Source organism: Caretta caretta, chromosome 1 (assembly GCF_965140235.1).
Source record: "Caretta caretta isolate rCarCar2 chromosome 1, rCarCar1.hap1, whole genome shotgun sequence".
In the NCBI taxonomy this organism is placed as follows: Eukaryota; Metazoa; Chordata; order Testudines; family Cheloniidae; genus Caretta; species Caretta caretta.
This window is the reverse complement of record NC_134206.1, coordinates 266,627,755-266,642,513: the sequence shown is the minus strand read 5'-3', so window position 1 is coordinate 266,642,513 and position 14,759 is coordinate 266,627,755. Positions and strand designations below refer to the sequence as shown.

Below are 14,759 nucleotides of genomic sequence, written 5' to 3'. Positions count from 1 at the left end.
CTAAGGAGGAATAAAAGTTTCTGAGTAGCGAGAGATGATGGAGCTTGCTGCTGTAGAGAGTCCCTGTTCTGTTTCTCTGCTCTGCCTTCCCTCCCTCTGCTTCCTGCTCTGCCTTCTTTCCCCACTCCTGCTCCTTTCATTCCCAGGCCTCCACCTTCTCTACATTAGTGTTTTTTAACTTTGAATGAATTGGTCAGGCAGGATGCTCCACGAATGTTTGTTCTTTATGCTGGGAGCCATGTGTGTCCTGGAACAAATGCTCAGTGTCCAGACAGGCATGTAGGGGAAAGTTCCATCTTCCTCTTTCTGCCTGGGGCGCTCCCATGAAGCACCAGAACACACCCTCTCTCCCTTAGCCAGGGTCACAAGTGTTACCTTCCCCACCGGTCCGCTGCCACACAGTTCATGGTGACAGTTTGGTAGGGCAGAGGTTCTCAGACTGTGGTCTGTGGCCCACAAGCTCCGTACAGGTGGGCCGTGGGCAGTTCCCTCTAAGGTGTGCACCTGGGCAGAAGCATATGAGAGAATGAAGGACCACCCACCTGTGTGGCTCCACTAATGAGGTGCATGGACCAGATGCTGAGAAATAGGGGGTACATGGAGGGGGGAATTTGGGATGTGCAGGGCTGCGGTGGGGAGAGAAAGAGGTGACTTTCCTGGGCTGCAGCTGCTGGGGAGAGATGCCCCAGCTTGGGGGCTGCTGCAGCAGAGGAGAGGGCACATCTATCCCCTTAGAAAGGTAAGACTACTGCTATTAAAATAGGAGTTGTGCGCTTTTATTTGTAGAACAAAAAATGTTTATTACGTTTTTTTTATATATAGCGCTTTTATCCAAAGCACTTTACAATAGTTAGCTAATGGTACAAACAACTTTTGGAAAGTTCATTAAGTGGTCCGCCGAGACATTTTTCAGGTAGTCTGTGAAAAAAAGGTTTGAGAACCAGAGCTGTGGGTTTTTTTCCCTTCCAGTCTCTCATTTCTGGTATGTCTGTACTTTCAGAGAACTTGCATCTTTAAGTTCCTTGGAGCTGTAGCAGTGGATCTTGGGAAAGACAGGATCAAGCCATACCTTCCAACAATCATCACCCCTCTGCACAGAGAGCTGAGTAGCACCTACGCAGAACAAGGTAAGTGCCAAACCCCACTAAGGAAATGGCACTGGCTCTGTTCTGCTTTGCACTGTCCATGCAGACAGCCCCAATCCAAACACCCTCTGTCATTCACACCCAGATGCCTTCATTCAGGGAGTGGAAGCTAAAGCATATATGGATAGTGCAGCAGAGGAGCTTTAGATGGGGAAAGCAGTGATGCAGGTGAGAACATGAGATGGAAGAAGGGGACTCATGCAGAGGGAAAGGTGATATAACCAGACTGACCGACAAAGATGGTGACCATGAGGCGTGGCACACACAGAGCTACGATGGGGAGTTGGGAAATAGGCAAGCTTATTACAAATATGAAGCGCTAAGATCTGGAGGCAGGAGTATACTTCTTGAAGTGTATGAAAGGTTCCTTAGTTGTTTCTGCCCTTGTTAGCTGTTTCCCCCCCCCCATGACACTCCTGAATAAGTACTGTCCATTGTGGCTCACTGAAAAATGGCCAAAAAAAGACAGTGCAACTCCTGTTTAACACGTTCCTGAACACTGCTTAATGTGCAATTCATTTCTACAGGAAACATGCTGTCTGGGGGTAAGTTCCAATGTTACATGCAGGTTAGGCCATTGGAAAATAAGCATCAAAGACAAATTTTCACTTTTAGAGTGTGTTTTCATGCAAATAGAAGAGAAATCAGTAATGTACAAGCAGAGTCCTCTAAGTAAACTGTTTCAGAATGAGGACTTAGGAAATCATCTCTTTATTTTACTAGATCCAACACTGAAGAACCTATCCCAGGAAATCATAGAACTGCTCAAGAAATTAGTTGGCCTGGAGACCTTTTCACTTGCCTTTGCTTCTGTGCAGAAACAGGCTAGTCAGAAGAGGGCTATCAGGAAAAAACAGAGAGCACTGCAGGTAAGACTATTCTCAACTCTGATTGCCCTTTTAGTAGAAAAGGATACTAGAAATTTTAAAGGCAGCACCTTACTTCAGAGGTGCTTGATCAGAAAGATTTTTTTAAAGGGACAATGTCTGCTTTAAACATCACCATATTCTTGAAAAGCACAAAATTAATTTCTGCTTTTTATTAGACTGTAGCGAACCCTGACATTGCTGCCAGGAAGAAGCTGAAGAAACATAAGAATAAAATAGAAGCAAGGAAGAGGAAAATAGAATTCCTGCGCCCTGGCTACAAGGCAAAGAAACCAAGAAGCCATGCGCTAAAAGACTTAGCGATGGTGGAATGAAACATACTTGGAAACAGCTGTATGGTCATGTATATATTTGACGCATAAACCTGATTGTGCAGTACTGGAGGACTCTCAGTGCTCTGAATATCTCAGCAAGTAATTTCTTTCCAACACCTAACACAGGGTAGAGAGCTACAGCCTCTCAGTATTTTTTTTTTTACATGAGTTCAATCTTAATGTATTTAAATTTTAATTAATTGTAAAGTCTGCACAGATCTTATGTAAAAACCATCAAGCTGTTTGCTCTCCTTTCATGCAGAGCATGCAACAGGCTGACTTGCCATGCATGAGTAAAATATGGAACACATGAATGTACAGTTTAATATACTAAGACTGTGCATTTTTCTAATTAAATATGCTTGAAAGCACCTGTTCAGTTTTCCACCCTGATCTTTCAGGTATGCTGCGCACATGAAATCTACCATAAAAAGCTGTGCGAGTCCCTTAAATATTCTATGGGTTAAGGATGAATACAGAGAATAGCGGTAACAGCAGAGTTAGTGTTCCACTTATTTACAGCAGAAGGCAGCTACATCCAATACTCTGGTAGTTACAAGGGCAGTTGATAATCACTTAACTTTGCAATGTGACCATAGAAAGGAGCAAGGTTCTGCCAACTACCAAGTTGGACAACTACTCCTAACACAAAGAGAAGGAAGCTACTTCACCCATCCCCAACGTGAAATGGTGCAAAGTAGGGTAATGAGCACTCCTGTAGTCTGGACATCACATTAAATACTTAGTGTGTACAGCTATAGGGAGTTTATCACTTACCTAAGGTGACATTCAATCCTAGCCTCTAAGACTGAGCAATAGTAACATTTGTGGGACAGCATCTTTGAAAAATATTTTATCTGCTCAAACAAAAACTTGATACCATCATGTGTTAAAAAATCCTGCACTTGCTTCAAATCTGGAAGACTGCTAGATATATCCTGCAGCTGAGATTCCAGCTCTGAACACCTAGATACTAATTTCTAAAGTAGACTTTCCTCATCTCCAGGTGGGCTTTTCAACTCATGACTAAGAAGTGGGGATGATCTACGAGAGTGAGCACTAATGCTCCGTTGAGTTTCTAACAGCACTCTAAAGTAGCTCAAAACAGGTGACAGGCTTCAAGTGTAGGACATGCACATAACAGAAATATTTAGACTTCAAAGATTTTAGTGTTTACATGAATAAAATAGGTGATGCTACTAAAATTCATAACAAAAATTTATTTTAACCTGTCTCAGTCTATTGTCAATTAAGTCTTCCATACAAATTAACATAAGTACATACCGTAACAAAGGAGAGCAAGGAAGGAGTATTTTAATATAATACAGACAGACATTCAGTTGGTTCAGTGTATGTTTACAAGACAAGTCAGCCCCCTTTACAACAGTCAATTCCCTCAGTCCTATTTACAGTACGTGGCATTAACTTGCTTGACGAAAGGGATGCTTGGATGTGTTTAACCATCATGTGGCAAGGTTGTTTTTACTGCCGGTTCTTCAAGGCCTCCACCAACCTAAGGAAAAAATTAAGCGAGTTTATTTACTGAAGATTCCATTTCCAATATGCCGAGAAGTTGTGCATGCTGCCCTGGAATAATCATATAGCCTAGGGGCTCATGCTTTGTTCACTTGGAAAAAAAGTTAAAATTAGCACCAAAAATATCCAATGTTAGATCCTTTTGAGGAACATTATAACAGCATTAGTTATCAAGACTTGAGTTAAACAGTTACCATTCCATTGCCTCATCAAGCCCAGTGCCTTTGGTTGCAGAGGTTTTGAAAATCTGCCACTTTTTGTCCTTCAAAGCTGGTAGGCCAAGTGAGTTTGCCATTTCTGTGGGAGTCATGGCCTGCTCCATGTCCTGTTTGTTTGCAAACACCACTAAAATGGCTTTTTTCAGCTCTTCTTCCTAAAAAAGAAATCTATGCAAGTAACTCTATTCTTCCCCTGACCTCAAGAGAATTTAAAGCAAACTACAGGTTTATTCAATGTAGAGAAAACTTCAGTTTTCAGTCTTTATATACAGTAAATCCTTCAAAAGTAAAAGTTAGACTTACTGGTAAACCTAAACTAAAATTTGATGCCAGTTCCCTTTGCTCCTGGTCAGTTTCCCTTAGAAAGCAGTTTCAAACAGACTGTTTTACAGAATACTTTGAATACCTTTGTTGGCCCAATGAATGATAAAAATCTATACTTGGATTTAAAGTTTATTAAATTCAATTACTTAGGGCACAATTCTGCCACCCTTGCATCGTAAGATACTAAATTTCATAAGTAATCCTATTAAAATCACTGATATCACTAAGTTTAAGGCTGGCAGAACTGGACCTTGAATAATGACAAAGCACTAAGAAGCTATGCTAGTAACAGATTATATTCAGGCTAGTGCCCACACAAAGGCTTATCTGAACTGGCATTAAACATATTGCAAATATTCTGCAGTCAAAAGCTTTGTACAATAACTCCTCACTTAATGTCATCCCGGTTAACATTGTTACGTTGCTGATCAATTAGAGAACATGCTTGTTGAAAGTTGTGCAGTGCTCCCTTGTAACATTGGTTGGCAGAGCTCCCTGCTTTGTCCACTGCTTGCAGAAAGAGCAGCCTATTGGAGCTAGCTGGTGAGGGCTTGGAACCTGCAGGGTGGACCAGCAGCCCCCTTAAGTTCACAGTGCAGCAGCCGCCCACCAGTTCAGCTGTCCCTCTCCCCCAACTGCAGTGTGCTGCTCCTGCCCTCTGCCTTGGAGCTGCTCTCAGGAGCCTCCTGCTTGCTGTGCAGGGGGGGAAGAGGGAGGGGGGTGCTATTGTTAGGGTGTCTGCTGCCCCCCACTCCTGTACCTGATCTCCACAGAGTGGGACGGGAGACATGACAGGGTCCCAATGGAGGGAGCGTGCTGGCAGCAGCTGCTGCTGTCAACTTGCTGATCTACTTAAAAGACAGCGTACTTAGAGTGGGGTCAGCATACTTAAAGGGGCAATGCACGACTCTCTCTGCCATGATGCGTCTCCTTCCTCCATTCCTGCTGCCTTGTAGGGTGTGAGGCTATATTAACAATGTGTTAACCCTTGAGGGTTGAGCCGAATGCTAGTTCATCATTTAGCAGGAAGGCATTCCCTAGGAAATATCCCTCCCGCTTCCACGCTCTGACTTCACCACCTCAACCAAGCTTCACAATCATCATTATTGTGTACACTATTAAACTGTTTATATTATGAGAGAGTCTTTTGTCTGGCAAAAAAAATTTTCCTGGAACCAACCCCTCCATTTACATTATGGGGAAATTGGATTCCTTTAACAATTTCACTTAAAGTTGCATTTTTCAGGAACATAACCACAACGTTAAGTGAAGAGTTACTGTAATATGCTACTTCCTTCCTAAGGATGTAAGACAACTTGATTCCAAGCAGAGTTCATTGTCGTAGGTGCTGGTTTGTTTTAGATTTGCTTTAAGAAGAAAGATCTGCAATTAGTATCTTAATTATCTAAACAGTATCTTTGTTTTCTTACCTCCAACATAGCAACAAGTTCTGATTTTGAAATGCCAATTCTGTCTCGATCACAGCTGTCTACTACATAAATGACTGCATCTGTATTTGAATAGTAACACCGCCAATATGGCCTAGAAAAGAACAGGCTAGTTTAGTTCACATAAAGTTTAGTTTTACTAAGTGAAAGGAACCCAACACAATGGCAATTATAACAATGTGATGGCCAATGCTTGGAAAAAAAAAAAAACTTGCTCAGGGAGAGTCAAGTTGTCCCCACCAGGTAAGTGGCCTAAAAGGCAACTAGTATCTTAAAAGGGGAGGAAAGGAGCAGACCACTCCAAACACTATTACTCAAAGAAGAAGGGAGTAAAACTACTTGTGGACAACTATTTATTGGCAGAATGAAGATGTGCCAAAGTTAAGTTCATTGTTTTGAGGGGCAGTGCTACAGATATTTCAGTTAAGTGTTTCTAAGCCCTGTCTTTTACCATGAAAACTCCAATTAAGCTTTAAATAAAGTTTCACAAAACTAGTTGTGCAAAAAGCATCTGCCGTGGATTTTGCTATTAAGGCAAAAAAATTAAAGCAAACAAAAAATAAGACCTGATTTGATCCTTCAAACTGACTAGTAACTAACTAGGTTCCCAATTAAATCTTCATTTTAGAAGAATTGTGCCTACTGAAGTATTTTATTCAGGATCAAAAGTGAGGTTGGCATCTGAGGAAAGTAGTTCTTGATCTTTAGCAACTAAAGTTTGTAAAAGTCTATTTTTGAAAGAAACACGGCAAACAAGATTCCACAAAAGGCTATCTACTGCAAGAGATGACTATATTCCCAAGGTTGTACTATATCATTACTCATTAAAATTTTCAAAGGAATTTGTTACCCATTCCTAAATTTAACATTACGGCTGTCAAAAAGTAATTGGGCAATTAATCATGCTGTTAAACAATAGGATACCATTTATTTAAATATTTTGGGGTGTTTTCTACATTTTCAAATATATTAATTTCAATTACAACACAATACAAAGTGTACAGTACTCTGATTACAAGTATTTGCACTGTAAAAAAACAAAAGAAATAGTATTTTTCAATTCACCTATCACAAGTATTGTAGTGCAGTCTCTCCATAATGAAAGTTGAACCCACAAATGTAGAATTATGTACAAAAACTGCATTCAAAAACAAAATGCAAAACTTCAGAGCCCTCAAGTCCACTCAGTCCCACTTCTTGTTCAGCCAATCGCACAAACAAGTTTGTTTACACCTGCAGGAGAATGCTGCCCACTTGTTCACAATGTCACCTGAAAGTGAGAACTGGTGTTCTCATGGCACTGTTGTAGCCACTGGCATCACAAGACATCCACGTGCCAGATGCGCCAAAGACTCATGTCCCCTCATGCCTCAACCACCATTCCAGAAGACATGCGTCCATGCTGACAACGGGTTCCGCTCTATAACAATCCAAAGCAGTGCAGTCCGATACATGTACATTTTCATTATCTGAGTCAGGCACCAGCAGCAGAAGGTTGATTCTCTTTTTTGGTGGTTTGGGTTCTGTAGTTTCCGCATCGGAGTATTGCTCTTTTCAGACTTTGGAAAGCATGCTCCACACCTCGTCCCTCTCAGATTTTGGAAGGCACTTCAGATTCTTAAACCTTGGGTCAAGTGCTGTAGCTATCTTTAGAAATCTCACATTGGTACCTTCTTTGTGTTTTGTCAAATCTACAGTGAGAGTGTTCTTAAAATGAAGAACATGTGCTGGGTCATCATCCGAGACTGCTGGGTCATCATCCGAGACTGCTATAACATGAAATATATTGCAGAATGTGGGTAAAACACAGTAGGAGACATTGAACTCCTCAGGGGAGAATTGTGTCACAAATTTAATTAACGCATTTTTTTTTAAATGAGCATCATCAGCATGAAAGCATGTCCTCTGGAATGGTGGCCAAAGAATGAAGAGGCATACGAATGTTCAGCACAGCTGGCATGTAAATACGCAACGCCAGCAACAAAAGCGCCATGCAAATGCCGACGCTCACTTTCTGGTGACATTGCAAACAAGAAAAAGGCAGCATTATCTCCTGCAAATGCAAACAAACTTGTTAGTCTTAGCGATTGTCTGAACAAGAAGTAGGACTGAGTGGACCTGCAGGCTCCAAAGTTCCACATTGTTCTGTTTTTGAGTGCAATTATATAACACTCCCCTCCCACAAAATCTACATTTGTAAGTTGCACCTTCGCCACAAAGAGATTGCACTACAGTGTTAGTATGAGGCAAACTAAAAAATACTATTTCCCCTGTTTACAAGTATTTGCACTGTAAAAATGATCAAATATATACTTTGATTTCAATTACAACACAGAATACAATATATATGCAAATGTAGAAAAACATCCAAAATATTTAATAAATTTCAATTGGTATTCTATTGTTTAACAGTGCAATTAAAACCGCGATTAATTTTTTTGAGTTAATTGCGATTAATCGACAGCCCTATTTATCATTTTAGCCTAACATGCTAAAATGTCGAGATATTTTCAAAGATGCATGGAAATAAAGCTAAGCATAACCAGCTTCTATTATCTCAACACCGCATAGATTAGTAGAAAAATTCATTTAAAGACCTTATTTCCTTAACATTTTTATTTGCATGCAGATAAAGTTTCTGTATTTTGTATCAGAAAATTCGATTGCAAAGTTTAATGTATTTAGCCAAACCAAACGTAAGAACATTCCATACAACCACTATCCCCTCATAACTGGAATGCTTCTAAAAATCAAATTTATGGGCTTGATGTTCAGAAGTACAGAGCACCCAAGATTCCCAAAGTTCTATGTTGTCAGCACTTCTGAATATCAGGTCCCAGGCGTTCATTCCAATTGGTTATGCCGTATCAGTCTCAGTAATGTGAAATTTCTTACCTGATACTTGTCTGTCCTCCCAAGTCCCAGACTTGAAACTTTAGATTCTTGTATGTTACTGTCTCAACATTGAAACCAATTGCTGAAATATATAGAGAGAGACTACCTTAGTGCTGCTCTTGGGGAAGAACATTCCAGCAAGAGAGGAGCTGTAATACATTCCAACTTCAGCTACAATCTTTAATCCTCACAAGTACAATTAACGCCTACACAGCTAGTTAAGTCCATACTTCTTCATAGATCATGTTACTAGCTGCTTTTTTTATGATCAAATAAATGCACTATGCTTTGACTGAGATAAAATGCAGTATTTTAAAAGAAATAAAAGTAACTTTTAAAAAATTTGTGGAGTTACAAAAGTACATATATGGTTGTTTTAAATAAGGATGCTGTTTATAACAAAAGCTTAGGCCCAAGGACCCCTGCTTTCCCTGTGAGAATGAACGTAAACAGAGCAAAAATGAATTTAGCACAACTTTCTCTTTCCTGTCTAGAGAATTTGATGTGTAGACAAACAGAGCCTTCACAGAGTTCATGTTAAAGATACATTTGAGAGCTTGACTTTGCTGGACTGCCATCATTAATGCTATAACAAGAACCTACCAAACTTATGGTAACAAAATTCAGATGTGTGGCTAAACACTTTAGTTTGTAGTTAGCAGCATTAAATACTTTCTCAGTGTAGCTGCATATGGGAAGACACACAAACAAGGATACATGAGGTTCCAGCAACTTCTAAAGATCACCGATTAACTAAACCAAACTTTGTGCATGCACACTTCATAAACAAAGAAAGTGTATGTATTAGATCTTCACTGGATCAGTTAGTCTTTAGAGAAGCACTTACTGGGGATGGTGGTAACAACTTCACCAACTTGTAGCCTGTACAGAATTGTTGTTTTTCCTGCCCCATCTAGTCCCAAGATTAAGATTCTCATCTCCCGAGTGCCAAACAAACTGGAAAAGATAGTGGAAAAAAAGCCACCTAAAAACAGAACAGAAACAAAATTTCAGTACCATGTTACAGTAGCACTAACACTAAGAAGTCAGAGAGCTTTGACAACGTGTCCTATTGAACACCAGGAAGTATATCTGCTTTAAAAATATCCACTAGTCTGAACTACTAGATTGTTCCCTTCAGGGGAAGTGAAAACAGCTCAAGCTGTTGATTAGTTACATACCTGCCGGCTCAATCACACCTACCCCTTCCTGTTCTCCAAAAGTTTGACCTCAGTCAGCAAGATCAGGTGGCAGAAGCAATTTTTCCTGCTGTTAGTTCACTATCTGCCGGTAGAGAAGCAAATGCTTATTCCTTTTTCTATTGCCCTCTATGTTTCTGGTGCACTAAATTACACAGGGACCTTCAAAACCTGATGTTAGAAAGGAAATTAAGTTCTCCTTCAGTATGACCCACCCACACGTACACTTACTAGTTTAATAGGGTACATGCTGTATAGTCTGATATATGCTAACCGAGGCCAGGTCTACACTATAATCTTACATCACTATAACTGCATCACTCAGGGGTCTGAAAGAATTCACACCCTTGCAATGCAGTTATACCGACCTAACCCCCTGCTGTAGACAGCGCTATGTTGACAAGAGAAGCTCAACAGGTGGAGACAATGCTGTCAATGAGACATAGCTATTCCTTCTTGCGGAGGTTAATTAACTACACCAATGGAAGCAGCTCTCCTGTTAGCGGAATAGCGTCTTCACTGAAGCACTACAACGGTGCCGCTGCACTGCTGCAGTGTTTTAAATGTAGCCATGTCTTTAATGTTAAAGATTATGAAAGTGTACTGACAATAAACGTATACAAACAGGTGTCTAACCCACATTCAGAAGTGTTGACCTAGGCTGGGACAGGAATAGGAAAAGGGTGGCTGAACAGACAGATTGTTAAGCGACAGCTTCAACTGTCTTCATTTCCACTGTAGAGAGAAACAGTACAATACTGCAAACTAGCGTAGATGTTAATGACCTGACTTCCTTTTCAAGACAAGTCTTTTAATCCACGTGGAATACATTCTAGCTAAATTCAGAGCTTTAAAGAGATGGGCTAGGTTCAAAATTTGATCTTATAGGCAACACCTCTAAATCAAATTAATGAGAAACTTTACATCAAACTGTTACGATTAGAATAGGCATGCTTGTAGGACCAAAGAGTGCACCACCCAAGCTGAGTTTTGTTACACAAGCAATAAAACTATTTTTGAAGTGAGGCCTTAGTTCATGACTCCATTCCAGTTAACTTTGTGTCAATCGTCTAATGTGTAACATCCTTATTTGGTATGCCACATCCAATCTGTCTGGTAGTCTGTTTGCTGCTAGCCATATAACTAGCATATCTGCGAGATAATTCTTTCCCCTTAACTTTACAAACCTGACAATAAGAAGTTTTGGGTGGATGGGACATGTCCTCCTGCAACCTCAACTGTCAACAATTTTGCAAATATCCTGCCTAAAAAGAGATCAGATCACAATATTCTAGATGTGGTACATAAAGGGACACCACCAACTTAAAGTTACTACTCTATTTGAAAATTATTTTACCTACTATATTTATAACACCTAATACTAGAATTGGAAGTTGTGAGAAATAGTATAGCCAGTTTCCCCTTTTATTTATGTGGGTCTCAAAGTGGCTGTCAAAACACAAAGTGGTAGGAAAATAAAAGGGGCAGGATGAGGTAACAAAAAGCTTTAAATCTAATTTTATTTCCAGTTGATATTGCTTACGTGTCCAGTCCAAAATGATTTCATCAACTCCAAGGCCAGAAGGGGTCACTGGTGTCACGTGATCTGACCTATTGTACAACACAGACCACAGAACTTCCCCAATATAATTCCTAGATCTTTCAGTGAAAACATCCAATCTGGATTTAAAAATTGTCAGTGAGGACAAACCCCCACAACCCTTGGTAAATTGATCCAGCAGTTAATTACCCTCACTGTTAAAAATCTACACCTTCTAATTTCAATTTATCTAGTTTCAATTTCCAGCTGGTCTTGCTATACCTTTCTCTGCTAGATTGAAGATCACATTATCAAATACTTGTTCCCCATGTAGGTACTTATAGACTGTAATCAAGTCACCACTTAACCTTTTCTTTGTTAAACCAAATAGACTGAGCTCAAGTCTCTCACTATGATGCATGTTTTCTAACCCTTTAATCGTTCTTGGGGCTCTTCCCTGAATCCTCTCCAATTTCATTCTTCTTGAATTGTGGGCATCAGATCTAAACACAGTATTCCAGTAGTAGTCACACCCCAGTGCCAAATGCAGAGGTAAAATAACCTGTCCGCTCCTATCTGAGACTCCTGGTCAAGCACCCAAGGATTACATTAGCCCTTTTGGCCACCAAGACGCACTGCAAACTCATGTTCAGCTGATTATTCGCTATACCCAAATCTTCAGAGTCCCTACTTTCCAGGACAGGCCCGCATCCTGTAAATATACCCTACATTCTTTGTTCCTAGATATGTACATTTGCATTTAGCTGTATTAAAACATACACTAATAGCTTGTACCAAGCCATCCAAATCGTTCTGTATAGTGACCTGTCCTCTTCATTATTTACCACTCTCCCAATATGTGTATCATCTGAAAACTTTATCAATCATGAATTTATGTTTTCCTCCAGGTCACTGATAACCATGTTAAATAGCATAGGGCCAAGAGCCAAACCCTAGAGGACCCCACTAGAAATACACCCACTTTGAGGAAGTGTGATCAACAGAAAAGCAAGGTTGATTGGAAACTGCTTCACAACCAGAGATACTACTGTTTGTGGTTAATGATTGCTGTGTCTGCATAAATCCTACCAGATTCTATTTCAGTCCAATATATCCATCTCAGATTCTCTTTGTATTTTTACACCCATAGTATCAAATATTGAGTTGATAGCTCTAGTACAGTCATCAACACTTTGAAGAACATTCCTGGTGTTCAGTTGTACAGAGCAGAACATATAAAGCTGCATTTAACTTTGTTTTCCTTCAAATAGATACTGTACTGCATTAGGTAAATGGCAATGTCTCAAGCATGGTTTCGAAGACCCTTGAGAAGTTACTTGAGAGATCAGGAGAGATTGTGGCACTGGGACTAGACAGGGAGATTACAGCACTTTACACCCATCGTGACAAAGGAGCTTTGTATCATTATCCCCATTTTAACGGATGGGAAAATGGAGGCACAGGCAAGGAACTGACTTGGCCAGGTCACCCTGTAAAGTGGTGGTAGAGCTGGGACCCATGGCTCCGGGTCCCAGTCCACTCAGTGCCCCAGCCACTGAGCCTCTCTGACAAACTTCTGGTTGCGGGTGCAGCCTCTGGCCCAGCTTTACCTTTGTAGCGCCCTTACATCGGTTTTCTCAAAGGCCGTTGTAAAGACACGACCGGCGTTTAAGCGGGCGCGTCGGCCGCTGCTGGGGGCTCCGGGAAGGGAAGCTCTCCCTGCTCCCCCCGACCCTCGCCAGGGACCGCGCCCTGAAGTAGCGACAATGGCACAGTCCGCCACGGCACCGACCCACGCAGTCGCCTCGGCCAGGCCGGGACTTCCCACTCCTCTCTCTCCCCTCCTCTCTCCACTGCCGGCGCCAACGGCGGGGGGGGGGGGGGGTTACCCGACTCCCCGCCCCCGAGCAGCAGCGCGGCCCGGGCCCCCGCCCGGCCCTGTGGGGCCGAGTCTCGCGCCGCCCGGCAAAGCGCCAGCAAGACCCGTCCCCGCAGCCCCCCGCTCCTCACCCATGGTGCCGCCGCCGCCGCCACCACCAGCTTCCACGTCGACTCAGTCGCTCCTGCTGCGGGAAGTAAACGAGGCGCCGCCCGCAGCCTCCCACTTTCGGCACAGAGTCGAGATTTAGCCAGTTGGAGGCGGTGGGGGAGGGGCCCCGTGGCCCCGCCGCTGACGGGGGCAGAGGGTCGAGCGCGCGCAGGGTTCCCTAATCCCGTGGGCCAGGGACGCTCCTCCGCCCGGGTTTCTTCCCACCAACGCGAAGCGACGAATCTGCGGCTGCGGACCCGGGCGCTAGAGCCGCTGCGAAGTGCCGAGGAGGGGAGGGGTGATTCGGCGCAAATGGGGCGTGGCCTGCTAGCGCGAAGGGGCGGAGCTACCCGCGTTCCTCCTCCTCCTCCACTTGCCTCTAGAAGCCCGGAGGGTTGTAACGAGCCGGGAAGGCTCCGGGCCTCAGCACCCAAGGGGACGAGCGGTGCAGGGCGCAGCACGTCCCCCTTTAGCCATTGTTCACAGGCAGGGGGGTAGGGAACAGCTTTACAGTCATACCCACCCAGTCTTTGCAACCCTGCCTTCAGCCCCCACTTTTTACTCAGGACAGTCAGAAGCAGGGCTAGTGCCTTGCACCCTCTTACAATCCTGTGTCAGAACAAGGGGACGAAAGGATTGAAAGACAAAACATTAAGCAGGGAAGGACCCACTCTGAATTTGGTCTACTGCCTTCAAAGCCCTGGAAGGGTACAACAGAAGCGTGGAGAGGGGTTTGTTTTTTTTTGAAGTGTAATTTTGCAAACAGTATTTATAGTACTGTGCATCGTGCCAGGACTGTAGTTCTGTCCTCCACTGTACACCTCTAAAAGCTGCAAAGCAGAAGAGAATCTATTCTCCCATCCCTCAGCTCATAATATAAACAGTACCATATACATTGCCTCCTCTGAACAAATATTACTGGGTTATTGGGTTAGAGGTCTAACCAAGTGAGATGAATCAAAATTGCTGAGGACAGATTTACCACTCTGCTTGCCTTTCTTATGGAGCAGATATTCCTCTGTACACAAGCATCCATGTCAGCAAAATGTATAACCTAGTGAAAGTGTGCTAGTTACACAGTAGATACAGAATAGTAAGGTACAATAACTGTACAAGACCAAAAGGAAGCTTTAAAGAAGTTATTTTCCAGAGGAGTTACATCACCCTAATGCAATATAACACATTTTTTTTAAAAATCACAAAAGAGGGATTTATTCAACAAAT

General features: G+C 42.3%; 2 protein-coding genes across 5 annotated transcripts in view; one reads left to right on the top strand and one right to left on the bottom strand.

The window, feature by feature from the left end:
• Window positions 1-2,717, top strand: part of UTP20 (UTP20 small subunit processome component) — an 83,963-nt gene extending 81,246 nt beyond the window's left edge. For 2 of the 3 annotated variants that reach the window (XM_048835441.2, XM_048835440.2), the window contains exons 60-62: window positions 1,001-1,127; window positions 1,869-2,014; window positions 2,191-2,717. In XM_048835441.2, coding sequence (XP_048691398.2) covers window positions 1,001-1,127; window positions 1,869-2,014; window positions 2,191-2,346 — 429 coding nt within the window. In that variant the 3' untranslated portion in view covers window positions 2,347-2,717. Of the gene's footprint in view, window positions 1-1,000; window positions 2,015-2,190 lie in introns of those variants that run through there. The other variant, XM_075124265.1, reaches the window with a different exon arrangement.
• Window positions 2,718-3,551: 834 nt separating this feature from the next.
• On the bottom strand, window positions 3,552-13,773 carry ARL1 (ARF like GTPase 1). Of its 2 annotated transcripts, none has more exons than XM_048835458.2 (6): window positions 13,517-13,773; window positions 9,615-9,752; window positions 8,768-8,849; window positions 5,855-5,966; window positions 4,077-4,255; window positions 3,552-3,859 (listed from the first exon to the last, which is right to left on the bottom strand). In XM_048835458.2, the coding sequence occupies exons 1-6, from the start codon at window positions 13,518-13,520 to the stop codon at window positions 3,829-3,831; spliced, it is 546 nt and encodes a 181-aa protein (XP_048691415.1). In that variant the 5' UTR covers window positions 13,521-13,773; the 3' UTR covers window positions 3,552-3,828. The 2 variants fall into 2 exon arrangements, with proteins under 2 accessions (XP_048691415.1, XP_048691416.1); XM_048835459.2 differs by lacking the exon at window positions 13,517-13,773 and adding an exon at window positions 13,117-13,135.
• Between the last annotated feature and the right edge of the window lie 986 nt (window positions 13,774-14,759).

Excerpts from the sequence above, each read along its gene's own strand:
- ARL1 (XM_048835458.2), bottom strand. Across the intron at positions 4,256-5,854 it reads AACTTGTTGCTATGTTGGAG|GAAGAAGAGCTGAAAAAAGC; the intron begins GTAAGAAAACAA and ends TTTCTTTTTTAG. Across the intron at positions 3,860-4,076 it reads CTTGATGAGGCAATGGAATG|GTTGGTGGAGGCCTTGAAGA; the intron begins GTAACTGTTTAA and ends TTTTTTCCTTAG.